General features: G+C 47.8%; 1 protein-coding gene across 2 annotated transcripts in view; it reads left to right on the forward strand.

The window, feature by feature from the left end:
* Positions 1 to 14,346, forward strand: part of TBC1D15 (TBC1 domain family member 15) — a 231,914-nt gene that overhangs the window by 128,272 nt on the left and 89,296 nt on the right. For both annotated transcript variants that reach the window (XM_073555537.1, XM_073555536.1), the window contains one exon: positions 154 to 351. In XM_073555537.1, the coding sequence (XP_073411638.1) occupies positions 154 to 351 (198 nt within the window). The remainder of the gene's footprint in view (positions 1 to 153; positions 352 to 14,346) is intronic.

Here is a 14,346-nt window from a genome sequence, read left to right on the forward strand (position 1 = left end):
CCAAAGCATGCCAGAGGGAGGTTGAATACTTCCGCAAGCCACTGTAATTAGAAATCGCACATTTTATTGTAGATGGCCTTCTATTCTATGCTATAATAATAAAGTAACATTACTTTTAGCCTGACGTGCCATGTGTTGCTCCATTATTTACAGAAATTCAAGAAGGACCCATATACTGCCACCATGGTTAACTTTTCCAAAGTCACAAATTTCCTGGTTGACACCATACGAGGCACCGATCCTTCAACACATCGGAGACCACCTCAGGAAATAGCGGACTTCCTTAGTGATGCCATCCCGGATTTAAAAATAAATCAGCAAGAAGAGTCTGGGTTTGAAGTCATAACTCGTGTAAGTATTGACGTGTTTAATTTTTCCATAGTCCCGAAAATCCAGGAGGATGACTGTAATGCTGCCCGGAGACATGAGCAGAACTCCCGTTCTAGAGCTGAGCATGATATTTCAGGACACGGAACTGTCGGAAGACATTCTTCATCTCTGATTTTGAGTTATTTTGCCCAGTCTCTTGCCAGGAGGCTTTACTGAGTATTGACAGCCAATTTATCTCCAGCTCCTTGGGCAATAAAACGTCTCTTCTCTCGCCTCGACTTCTCTTCTAACCCGCTGCAGATTTCAGTTATTTAACTTGAGACGAATGTGTTGCATTATTTCACTTGATTATTTTTTCCAGATTTATGTACTTTCTAAAGCACAGAGTCGCATGTAATATATTTATACCACAGAGGAGAAACACTTGGTGAATTACTTTTTCTTCTTGTTTTTTTTCCTGTGACTTTTCTCCAATGTATTTAGTACACTTCTGGGTTTATTTATTCGGAAAGTCACTTCTTTATCAACAATTATAGCTTCTTCTCAATTAATGAAAGAGCTCGTCTACATGGTAAATGGCGAGACGCTTTCTTCTTCAAGGCTCTGCGGCTGCCAGCTTTGTATTTAGTGACGGGGATAAGGTAATTTGGGATTTGGTGCCGTGAATACCCATTATAAATAGAGTCCTAAATAGCAAGGAACTGTTCCAGGTTGTCAGGTGAGGTAGTATATGTCTTTAATATCTCATCTGTTGGAGGAGGCAGTAACACGCTTCATGGTGACTTATTGCCTTGCTCTGCTGTAAATCAGATGTTAGTTTTCACTTTTGTGAAGCCTCGTCTTCGGTGTAATCTACCATTTAATAGTATCAATAAACAGAATATACAGGCATCCTGCAAAGTGATTCTGAAGGGTCTGTATAATAGGAACATTAACTGTTTATCCCTCGTTGTGCTACGCAGATTTATTGAAGTCATTTTCACAAGTGATGGTTGAGCTGAATTCTAAAATGATGACAATCTGCTAGAATGGAGCAACTTTTACTTTGTGTATTATTATTCCAGTGTGTCCTATCTGACCTCCTCATGTAATTGCACCAAAGAATGTAGATGCGCCCAAACTTAAAGCAGCAATCTCTTATTTTTATTTTTTTGCTTATATGTTGTAAAAATGGCTGTCACTGAAGGGAATATATCAGCATGTTTTTTTATGTAATCTTAGAGCAGCCTGATTCCAGTCATGCATCACTTAATGTATGTTGCTGTTTCCATAAAATCAGTGTTTTATCAGAAAGAGGTTATCATTACAGGACTATGTGACTTTTGCCTCTAAAGACCTCGTCTCACATAGCGAGATGGCTAGCGAGATCGCTAATGCGTCACCGATTTTGTGACACAACAGCGATCTCGCTACATGTGTCACGCAGCAGCGACCGGCCCCCCCACTGGATATCTCTGATCGTGCTCGAATGTCCTGAGCCATTTTTTTAGTCGTCGGCGTCCCGCTAGCCAGCATACATCGCTGTGTTTGATCGCTGGATCGTTGCTGCATCGCTGTGAGATCTGCCTGTTTGGCAGCTTACTAGCGACCATTTAGCGACGCACCAGCGATCCCTACCAGGTCGTACCGTTGTCGGGATCGCTGGTGCGCCGCTAAGTGAAACGGGACCCTTAGTCAAACCTCTCTGTATAACCTCGCGCCCACAACTGATTAGCAGCTTACTGTCAGTTTCCAGTGTGCACTGCAGTCGGTGGTGTTACGGGGTCATACTGTACAAAGTTCAGCATTGAGCACAGCTAGATCTGCAACAGGGAAAACAGTAATTACAACAGCCATGAGAAAGAGGCGAAACGCGCGTCGGTGGCGGCGCTGCTTGTTGTCCTGGTGGAGTTTAATATGGGTAAGCACTATTGCATGGGATAGTGGGATTTTCTCCTTCGTCTCATTGGGGGACACAGAGACTGTGGGTGTGTGCTTCTGCCGTCTGGAGGCCGACACTAAGTGTACAAAAAAAGAGTTAGCTCCTCCTCCGCCGCATACACCCTCGCCCCTAGGCCGGGCGTAACTCAGTTTTTGCTTAGTGTCTGATGGAGGCACACGCAGTCTGGAGTTCCAGACTAGATTTTTTTTTTTTTTTTGTTTTTCTCTATGAAGATGAGATAGGGGCGACGGATCCTATAGAGAGGATCCGATCTCCCCAAATCACCAACGGGCGACCACGTGTGAGTAACCCTCCACGTGTCCTCTCCCGCACCGAGGGACACATCTGGGACTTTTTTCCAGACATCTATTTTTTATCGAAAGAGGGGCAACGCGTCCTGATTAGAGGACTCGGTTTCCCCACAACTTCATCAGGCGCGTGTGAGCAGAACCAGTGGTCAGCCTCCACGTTGTTCCTCTCCTACAGCAGCAGTGTATGGAGGCCCCGTCCACCCCTTGGTTGTGAGTCCAGGGGGCTGAATCGGAGGCGCAGGTGAGAGCGGGAGCGGGAGTTCCGGTATAGGGGGAAGAGGCCGCGAGTAAAACCGACAGAGCCCCCCCACCCCCCCCACGGGCAGGGTCGGCTCGGATGGTCCTGCTCACCTCTTAATATATGGGGGATCCGCCCCTGGAGCGCACCGCAAGTTGGCGTGGCACCCGGGCTCCGCACGCCGCGTGTATCGGAGCGCGGCCGGAGGCCCGCCGGCGGTCGCGGCCCCGCTGCAATCGCGCGAGTCGCGCGCCGACTTCCGGTGGTAGCCGGAAGTCCCGCCCGCTGACTTCCGGTGGTAGCCGGAAGTCCCGCCCGCTGACGCGGCGGTGGCGGCGGAGACGCGCGATATAGGTTCCGGGGAGACTTCCGCCCTAACTCCTCGCTTCCACGCAGGGGTACTGCGGACAGGGAGCCGGTGGGTGAGTGTATCTCCGTTTTGGAGAACCACGCTGCTTGTCAGGGAAGAGGTTACCCTCCTCCTTCTCCTTCTACTCTGCCTTCAGCCCGCGCAAGTATGTCTGCCAAAGGGAAAGCTCACTCTTTCCTTTACGCGGTTTGCGTGTCCTGTGGGGTCAGGCTGCCAAAGGCACAGGCGGGTAAATATTGTGAAGCCTGTGAGTCGGAGCGCGCCCAGGAGCCCCCCACTGTTTCTGAACCCAGGGGTCAGGACCCCCCGGAATGGGCGGTGTCCTTATCGCAGTCTATGCTGTCCCTTACAAGGGCAATTGAATCCCTTCAGGCCCCGGGCAGGAGCAGGGAGGGGGGTCTGCCGGCGGAAGAGAGCTCGTCCTCGTCTCAGGACCCTCCAACCATTAGAGGTCGCTCCAGTACCAGGCAAGCTCATATCAAGAGGGTTCGTTCCCCGTCAGCCGGACCCTCCGGGGCTTCGGCGGCGGGTATTAGGGCAACCCGTTCCCCATCACTGAGCTCTGGGAGCGATCAGGATGAAGGAGAGGAGGAAGAGGCCTGGAATCTAGAAAGTCTGGGGTTCCAGGATTCGGTGGACAGTCTCATTGAGGCAGTCAACCAGACATTAGAGATCGAGGACGATGTGCCCACAGCCTCAGGTCACAAGGTCTCTTTTAAGAAATCCAGGCGACCACATAGAAGATTTGCCACGCATCCGGAGTTTGAGGAGCTAGTCCAGAAACATAGAGAGCACCCGGATAAGCGTTTTGCAATGCAAAAAGCACTGCAGGCAAAGTATCCGTTTCCTCCTGAGCTCCATAAGGCTTGGGTAGAGTCGCCAGTAGTGGACCCTCCGGTATCCCGTTTAGCATCAAGATCGCTATTGTCGATACCCAGTGTTTCTTCTATAAAGGACCCAACTGATCGCCTCATGGACGGGCTTGCCCGCTCGGTATATGAGGCAGCAGGGTCGGCTCTGGCCCCCTCCTTTGCGGCGACTTGGGTAGCTAAGGCCATGGTTTCGTGGGGGGACGCTCTGTATAAGGCCCTCCAGGACAGGGATCTCCCCGCGGAGGTCTTAGAGGTGGCAAATCAGATGTCAGGAGCAAGTGACTATCTTGTCAGCGCCTCTCTGGACGCGGCCGAGTGCTCGGCAGTGGCGGCGGCGAATGCGATCGCCATTAGGCGTGCATTATGGCTGAGACTGTGGAAAGCGGATTCTATCTCTAAAAAATCCTTAACCTCATTGCCGTTTCAGGGCAATCGGCTGTTCGGTGAGAAGCTGGATAGGCTTATCTCAGAAGCCACAGGGGGGAAAAGTAGTTTCCTTCCGCAGCAGAGAAGTTGCCCGGCATTCAGGCAAACGCAAAGGCGTTTTCGTCCCTTTCGTAGCCCCTGGGGGGGGTCTTCGGCCAGGGCGTACTCCTCCGCAAATGATGGCCAGAGTAGGGAGAAACAAGTCTCTTACAGGGCCAATCCGCTGGGTAGAGGCCGAGGCCATTTACCCAGAGCGAAGGGGGCCAAGCCCCAAAAGCCTCCAGCTAAATGACTGGAAGCACTCCGTACCTACGGACGACAGAGTGGGCGGACGCCTACTAAGGTTCAGCCACGTTTGGGTCGCAGTGACACGCGACACTTGGGTGGCAGAACTTGTATCGTCCGGGTACAAGATAGAGTTTGTCGGACGGCCACCTCAGCGTTTCTTCCGTTCGCGACTTTCCAAAATAGATTCGCAGGCGGAGAGTTTGTTACAGGCTGTAACATCGCTACAGCACAAAGGGGTCATCGCCCCAGTGCCGCAGGGCGAAGAGTCGCAGGGGTTTTACTCCAATCTTTTTTCGGTCCCCAAAAAAGACGGGACTGTGAGGCCGGTTCTGGATTTAAAGATCCTAAACAGATTCATCAGGGTCAGGCGATTCCGGATGGAATCCCTCCGCTCGGTCATTGCAGCCATGGATCCAGGGGAATTCCTGGCCTCAATCGATGTGCAGGATGCATATCTGCATATTCCGATATTCCCCCCACACCAGAGGTTCCTGCGATTTGCGATCGGAGGACGTCACTTCCAATTCGTGGCTCTGCCCTTCGGTCTGGCCACTGCCCCCAGAGTCTTTACAAAGATAATGGCGGTGGTTATGGCCATCCTGCATGCACGGGGCATAACGGTGTTACCTTACCTGGACGACCTTTTGGTAAAGGGGCCGTCGTTTCAGGAGTGCCAGGACAATGTCAGTATTACTCTGGATACCCTGGCCCGTCTGGGCTGGCTGATCAATTGGAGCAAGTCGTCTTTGGTTCCAGCCCAAAAAATCGTGTTCCTGGGCATGATTTTCGACACCTCTCGGGGGCTGGTGATCCTCCCTCAGGACAAGGCGCAAAAAATCAAGCAAGGGATACGGAACCTTCTACAGCCGGGCTCCAGATCCATCCGGTATGGCATGAGTGTTTTGGGCAGAATGGTGGCGGCGATAGAAGCAATCCCGTTTGCCCAGTTCCATCTCCGTCCGCTTCAGCATGCGCTCTTGACAGCATGGGACCGGAGGCTGCTGTCTCTCAGTCATCGGTGCAAGTTGTCTCCGCTGGTACGGGGTTCACTCCGGTGGTGGACTCGCGACTCGTCTCTGGTCCAGGGGAAACCCTTTCCCCCGGAACAATGGTTGGTGGTGACGACCGATGCAAGCCTGCAAGGTTGGGGAGCAGTTTTCCAGAGTCACATAGCCCAGGGGCGGTGGTCCGTTCAGGAGATAGTTCTCCCGATCAACATTCTGGAGATACGGGCAATACGATTGGCCCTACAACATTTCCAGTGTTTCCTGAGACACCGGCCGGTGCGCATCCAGACGGACAATGCTACAGCAGTAGCATATGTCAACCATCAAGGGGGCACGCGCAGCCAGGCAGCCATGCGCGAGGTCGGACTGGTACTACGTTGGGCGGAGAAGAACCGCGTGGTAATTTCAGCGGTGCACATTCCAGGAGTCGAAAACTGGGCGGCAGATTTTCTCAGCCGACAGGGGGTCGCGGCAGGGGAATGGTCCCTGCACCCCGAGATCTTTCAGCAGATCTGCCAACGGTGGGGGACACCAGACGTGGACCTTATGGCATCCAGAGAGAATGCCAAAGTACTAAGGTTTGTCGCTCGATCCCTCGATCCGCAGGCAATTGCAGCAGACGCGCTGGTGCTCCCGTGGAGCCAGTTTCGTCTCCCGTACTTGTTCCCCCCGCTGCCGCTGCTTCCAAGAGTTATCAGGAAAATAAGGAGAGAGAAGGTTCCAGCAATTCTGCTGGCCCCAGACTGGCCCCGGCGGGCCTGGTACGCAGATCTGGTCCAACTAGTGGTGGACGTACCCTGGCGTCTTCCAGATCGGCCGGACTTACTGTCCCAAGGGCCGATCTGCCATCCGAACTTAGGGGCCCTGTGTTTGACGGCGTGGCCATTGAATCTTGGCTGTTAACACAGGCAGGATTCAGACGCGATGTGGCGGCCACGATGGTGAGTGCCCGAAAGCCTTCCTCGGCGAGGGTGTATCATCGAACTTGGGAAGTTTTCTTCCGTTGGTGTAGGGATCGTGAAGTGGCTCCTCTGGTTTTTTCGATCCCCAACGTACTGGCTTTTCTACAGGCAGGGCTGGACGCAGGGTTGGCCCCGAGTTCCCTCAGAACGCAAATCTCGGCCCTGTCGGTACTTTTCCAACGAAAAGTCGCTTCCGTCTGGCAGGTTAGGACGTTTATGCAGGGGGTCGCACATTTAGTACCCCCCTATAAGGCGCCGACGGAATCATGGGACCTGAACTTGGTGCTCAGGGCCCTTCAGGAGGCTCCTTTCGAACCATTGCAAGAGGTCTCCTTACCTTACCTGTCCAGAAAGGTTGTTTTTCTAGTAGCTATAACGTCTATTAGGCGGATTTCGGAATTGGCGGCCTTATCTTGTAAACCACCGTTCCTAACCTTTTATAAGGATAAGGTAGTTTTAAGGCCAGCTCCCCCCTTCTTGCCGAAGGTTGTGTCTGCATTTCATATCAACGAAGACATCGTCTTACCCTCATTTTGCCCGGCACCGGTGCACAGGGTAGAGAAGGCTTTGCACACCCTGGATCTGGTAAGAGCTCTTAGGAGGTATGTGACAAGGACGGCGCCATTCCGCCAGACAGACGCTCTATTCGTGGTTCCAGAGGGACGGCGGAAGGGGCTCGCTGCGTCCAGAGCGACTTTGGCCAGATGGGTTCGCCTGACGGTCCAAGAAGCTTATCAAATCAGTGGCACGCCGGTTCCGGCAGGGATCAAGGCTCACTCGGCACGGGCAGTGGGTGCCTCATGGGCACTACGACACCAGGCTTCAGCGGAGCAGGTATGCAAAGCAGCTACCTGGTCCAGTTTACATACGTTTGTCAAACATTATAACGTACATACCCAGGCATCCTCGGATGCAAGCCTGGGGAGAAAGATTCTCCAGGCAGCAGTTGCGCACCTCTAATCAGGGGCGCAAATTAGCAGGGATTGGGTGAGCTAAGATCCCGCCCAGAGGACTGCTTTAGGACGTCCCACAGTCTCTGTGTCCCCCAATGAGACGAAGGAGAAACATGGATTTTTGTGAGTACTCACCGTAAAATCCTTTTCTCCGAGACGCTCATTGGGGGACACAGCACCCACCCTATCAGCCAGTTGGCATTTACTTATTTTGAGTTTTACAAATCCTTGTACAAGGTTTAGGGTGGTCCTCTTTTTCAGACATATAGTTTCTTGCCTGAGTTTAAGGCGCGTTCTCCTACTGCTTATGCACTAAACTGAGTTACGCCCGGCCTAGGGGCGAGGGTGTATGCGGCGGAGGAGGAGCTAACTCTTTTTTTGTACACTTAGTGTCGGCCTCCAGACGGCAGAAGCACACACCCACAGTCTCTGTGTCCCCCAATGAGCGTCTCGGAGAAAAGGATTTTACGGTGAGTACTCACAAAAATCCATGTTTATCAGGATGCGCACCTGTTAGGAGCTCTCCATACTTCTTTATCCCTAATGTATGGCCCATATCCATCATAAGCACTAAGCACTTTATATTGAAATCTGTAGGACCAATAAGCAGCGGACATTATCTGATCCTTCATTTTTGTCATATATGTATGTAATTTGTCAGTACTACATGTTTAATAAATCTTGTCATTTTTTATGATATTGGACTCGTACTCCATTTCTCCCTGTGTAATATGTTATGCTGGAGTGTCCATTCTTCATTCCCATTGAGTCGACACTACAAAGTGGGCGACTCTATTGGGATATATATTTGGTTCCGTATGGTGTTGTTTTATATAACCAAACAGAGGGAGTCTGATGTGGGCGTACTATTGCGCCCAACGTCGGAAAGGGGTTAAAGTGGAGTAAAAGTGTGACACCATTTTCAGCAGTGATCTGGGAGTCAGATGCTTCCAGGGGTCTTCTTTTCGCTGTTCTCCTTCCATTCAGAACTTTTCCAATCTATTTGAACTTTTCACTGCCCGCTGACCCCTTTGTAGGATCTGCCAGAAAAAACCCTCAGATTTCTCATTGACTCCAATTTAAAACTTGAAACAAGCATTCGATTATTAGGAATTGCTCGGTTTGAGCAACAAGCACCCGAGTATTTTAGTGCTCGTTCATCTCTAGTATACACATCACATACATAAGTCTATGCATTTATCTTTGATGTGCCATTTCTTTGTCTGCCTCTTTGACTGTTTCTTCCCCTCTAATGTATGGAAACGTCTAGGTGGTACGTGTGCTTAATTGCGCCGGGTGTCAGCTGATTCTGATAGCTGATTCCCGACACTTATATCGTTATCAATCGCACCATTTAGAAGGCAGGCGGAGGGACTGATCGTTGCCTTGGTGATCCTATGTCATCATGACGACATCTGAGTCATCAGGCACTAGCAAGATAGTTAGATCATGCACAGCGCATGATCTAACTAATGATTTACCGTAACTTGTGTCTGCAGGTCTGACAGGTTATAAACCATTGCAATGCTCCTGCATTAGTGCTTTATAACCGCGATCAGACTGTAAAAAATGAAAGTCCTATAGTGAGTAAATAAAAATTGTAAAAATGTTTTCCAAGAAATTGCAAAATAATAAAAAATAAAAATATATTGTACCCATAAAATAAATATTTTTATGAAAATAGAAAAAGCAATAAAAGTATACGTTTGATATTGCCGCGTCCGGAACGACCCGACGTATAAAATTTTCCCACAAATTAAACCCTTCAGTGAACACTACAAAAAAAAAAAAGCCCTCACATGACTGTCGGCAGAGGCTCGTAAAAATTATAGCTCTCAATATATGGCACTGCAAAAAGTTATTTTTGCAATAAAAAGCACTGACCTGAAGAATAAAGTTGTCTAATCTCTTAGAATCACTAATCGCAGTAAGGCTGGGTTCACGTTTATCCTGTGCTCTGGGCTGAATTCTTACATTGGGGTTTCCGTGTAAATATCTGAAATACGTGATTCAGATGGAACCACTGGCGGAATGTTCCCTATAATGAGGCAGACACTGTGAGTGTCGTCTGACCTGTGATCTGGCGTGTCCGTCTTTTTAGGATTGCATAAAAGTGCCGTTGGTCACAGTTTTGTGCACTTCTGAAAAGGACACCGCTAGACCAGAGGCCAGACAGAGTCCAGAGTAGCTCTGCTGCCTCATTACAGTGAATGGATCCCTCGGGGGTTTCATCTGAATCGCATCACAAAGAGATTTGGAAACCTTAAAGTAAGTTCTCATTGTAGAGCGCAGGATAAATGTGATCCTAAATGTTCACAAAAAAAAGTTTGAAATTAATCCGCAAAAAAAAGAAAGTCCCCTATCGGGTCTGTCGTCTGTTATCGAAAATATAGGGGGCTTCCACGTTACTGGTAGTACAAAGTCTCTGGAAAATGTAAATGGCTCCTCGACCCCCAAAAGAAATTCAGCAAATTCTGTTCTCCCAAATCCAAATGCCCCCTACTGTCTGAGCCCCCAGTGTGCCTAAACCTCGTTTAGCATTCATATGTTTGGCATTTCTGCATTTCTGTAGCAATGACTGCCCGCCTTATTAATGGGTACGTGTCTCCAGAAGCTTGAGTTTGGCACTACAACGTACTGGAGACTAAATGCTACAGGCACTACAATGGTAGTTTGCACTTTTCACTCAGCAACATACACTGCTTCTTGTTTCTGGAAACACCCATGAGTCTAAATCATCACTACCCCTGTAGATATAAACCGAAAAATACAGTATACCCCTTTGGGAATTTAAAACCCATTTTTTTCACCTAAAATGTTGTGACCGCCTGGAGCCTCACACTTTCCATACTCTTCTATTTGGTGGACTCCCCGAAAATGGCTGCCGGAGGTGACGCCTGCACAAACTGAAATCTCAACACCAAGATTTTTGCTCCTGAGATCTCATTTGCGCATGTGCCACCTCCCGGCGGCCATTTTCCCGTAGTCCACCGCATTAGAAAGTATGGAAGGTGCGGGGTTCCGGGCTATCACAAAATGTTGATGGAGCCCCCTCACCACTGAACACCCTGTCCTATTAGCCTGGAGCCCGCAGCATCTCCTGCCTCCGCCAGCAGCGACACTGCCACCTGGAACCTGCTCCACCACCGCTGCCCCCTAGATTAGCTTCTACAAAGGCGGAATATAACACGCACCCTTTTTTAAATTTTTTTTTCTATTTTCCCCTCCAAAATATGAGGTGTGTCTTATAATCCGCAAAATACGATAATTTCCAAAATGGGGTCACATGAGGTGGGAATTCTGCTTTTCTAGCACTTTGCGGACTCCGTATACAGATCCCCTAACTATTCTAGGAAAATCTGCACTCCAGGAGGCAAATAGCGCTTCATCCCTCTCAAGTTTTGCCATATGGCTAAGCAGGTAATGTACCGCCACATATGGTTATGTCTATATTCAGCAGATATGGTGGGACAAATTTTATTATTTTTGTCCATTTCTCCTGGTGAAAATGTAACATCTGGGGCTAAAACACAATTTTAGTGGTAAAAATGTGATTATTTTTTAATCACTGCCAATGGTATAAAATTCTGTGATGCACCTGTGGGGTCAATATGATCTCTGCATCCCTAGATGAATTAGATGAGAAGTGTAGTTTGTAAAATGGGGTCACTTAAGAGGGACTCTGCAGTTCGGCTCTGCTAATGAGACATCATGGTACCCTCAAACCAGTCCAGCAAAATATCAACTCTAATATGGCGCTTCTTCCCTTCTGAGCTCTGCAGTGTACTTCAAAAGTAGTTTTCGACTACATATGCGGTATTGTTGTACTCAGAAGAAATTACAAAGCAATTTTGGGTCACTTGTGAGGGGTTTCCACTATTTAGGAACATCAGGGGCTCTCCAAACGCCACATGTCACCCGTAGATCATTCCATCAAAGTCTGCTTTCCAAACCGTCACTCCTTTCTTTCTCAGGCTGGCCCTGCTCCCAAACAGTAGTTCTCCCCCATCGCACAACAAATTTTGTTTTCCATTTTCTCCTGTTAACCCTGTCAAAATAAGAAATTTGAGGCAAAGATAACACTTTTGTTGGAAAAATTACATCTAGATAAGTTCCCTGTGGGGTCTAGTTTCCAAAATGGTGTCACTTTAGTCATTTTCCACTATTTAGGCACATTATGGGATCTCTAAACTCGACATGGCGTCCGCTGATAATTATTCAGGCAAATTTTGCATTTAAAAAAAACAAATGGCGCTCCTTTCCTTTCGAGCCCTGCCGTGCATCCAAACATTGGTTTTTCCCCACACATGGGGTATCGGCATGCTCAGGAGAATATTGCACAACAAATTTGGGGGTCCGTTTTTCCCTGTTACCTTCTCAAAACTAAAATAAAAATTGGGGTCTAAAGTTAAATTTTCGTGGGAGAAAAAAAAGTTGAAGGTTAATTTTTTTCCTTCTTCATTCCATTAATTAATGTTTAACACCTGAAGGATTAAAAACTTCTTGAATTTGGTTTTGACCACCTTGGGGGGTGAATTTTTTAGAATGATGTCACTTTTGGGTTTCTGCGGTCATATAGGCCCCTCAAAGTCACTTCAAACGTAATGTGCTCCCTAAATGTATTTATTTTTGGGGGGGAAATTATGAGAAATCGCTGGTCAACTGTGGGAAATGATATTTATTAAGTATTTTGTGTGACATAACTCTCCGATTTAAAGGCATAAAAATTAAAAGTTTGAAAATTGCAAAATTTTCAGTATTTTGGCTAAATTTCCATTTTTTTCACAAATGCAAGTCATATTGAAGAAATTCTACCACTATCGTGAAGTACAACATGTCACGGAAAAAACAGTCTCAGTTCTGTTGAAGCATTCCAGAGTTATTAACTCATAAAATGACCCTGGTCAGAATTGTAAAATTTGGCCTTGTCATGAAGGTGCAAACAGGCTTGGGGGGGGGGGTTAAAGGGTCTTAAGACAGACTGCATTGTCGAGGATATATTTGGCTTTGCAGAGGTTCCATAGTCTCACATTGCACTTGTTTTATTCTGACTTATGTGTAAGGCTGGCAGTGATGATCCTCAATTGTCTTCCCTGTCTCCTGCTTGTGATGGATTTCTCCCTGTTTGGTTTTAAAAGCTGCATGCAAGATAGATGGGCTGAAGCTGCATCCAATTTATTGTAGTTAGTACATACACCACTCATAGATAGATATTGTAAACATGCAGTGTAAATCAGTGGAGTATTATACTTCTGCAGCTAATCATTGTATGGATGCTAAAACAATATCACTGCTCTCTTATACAAAAAAATACAGAAATTATATCTTCAGATGCATGGTAGGGCATGAAGAGGAACTAGAGTGAAAGTGATTGCTGGGAGGGGGTATTTTTTAAAATGTTGATCTTATCCTCAAGTTGACTGAAGTCAGAGACAAACTTCCTGTCTCACAGGAGAACATGTACTGGATTTGTGGTTATACTGGGAAGTTGCTACAGAGCTGGCATAAAACAAATGACACTGCTAGAATATTGCTATTAGCATTATGTGGACTGGTTTTGCATAACCATGGTGCTATAATGCATTTCCCACCTATACTAACCTAGTTCTCTGTGTTTTGGACTGGTTATGATGAACCCGCCTGACGTCACTATTACATCAGAACGATCACGTAGTGCTGTCTCCCCAGTTTCACCAGCGTAATTTCCTGCACCCTCTGAGGACACACAAGGTCTGCTCAATACAATTTTACACAGACATCCCTGGCCCAGGAAGGCATGGCGAGTGACAGAATGTGACCCACGCAGTCACAGACGTGGCACCATGACAGGTTGAGATGCCCCTTTTCACTTTTCACAAACAGCGCCTGGTAGGGCTGCCACCAGTTCCTCGTTGGCTATAAGCCTGTTAGTGGGATTATATCAGGCCAGAAACCAGACTCGGTAGTTAAACCGAGAAACTGATGTGTGGATCAAGATAAAAGCGCAGCCCTAGATTAAATTATATATTTAAGCTCCTCAAGGGCACACTAGACAATACGTTATATACATGATGGTTAGAAATATAGAATGGTCAGATCTGCAAATACATAATAATAATAATAATAATTAATAATAATATAGTGGTAGTACAAAAGATATAAGCAGATGAATTACCCATTTGATGTTGTGTGTGCTGGGTTGCAGGGTGCATGGTCTGCCAGCTGGCTTCTAGTTCCTTCACAGTACATTACTCGTCGTTGCCCCCCCACTTTCGGAGTGAACCGCAAGCATAACAGATAGAGAAGCCACATAGCTTTACACTAGCCTTTATCACCTTTGGGTCACTCTCTCCTGCCCTCTGGGCTTAACCTAAAATTCCTCCCCTAGCAGCTAAAAGCTTCAAAACTGATGCTGGGTCATAACTCTTTAATGGGCGGTCATAGGGAGGCGGTTTTGGCGCCATCGAAACTATTCTTGCCCCTGCTGCGTGTTGAGACCATGCTTCGCTTTGCTACCTGGCTCCTACTAGCCATTCTATGTTTGTCCACACCCTGTGCTGCTAGAATGGATCAATACCTTGGAAGGCTTTCTGTCCGGACCAGAGATCTAATCGAAAATGTAACCGGTGTGACACAAGCGTATGCGATAAGTCCATATTATAGTGTAGAACACAGCGTTTTGGACCCAG

The sequence above is a fragment of the Dendrobates tinctorius genome, unplaced genomic scaffold, assembly GCF_039654945.1.
Source record: "Dendrobates tinctorius isolate UK_male_01 unplaced genomic scaffold, ASM3965494v1 ptg000224l, whole genome shotgun sequence".
Lineage (NCBI taxonomy): Eukaryota > Metazoa > Chordata > Amphibia > Anura > Dendrobatidae > Dendrobates > Dendrobates tinctorius.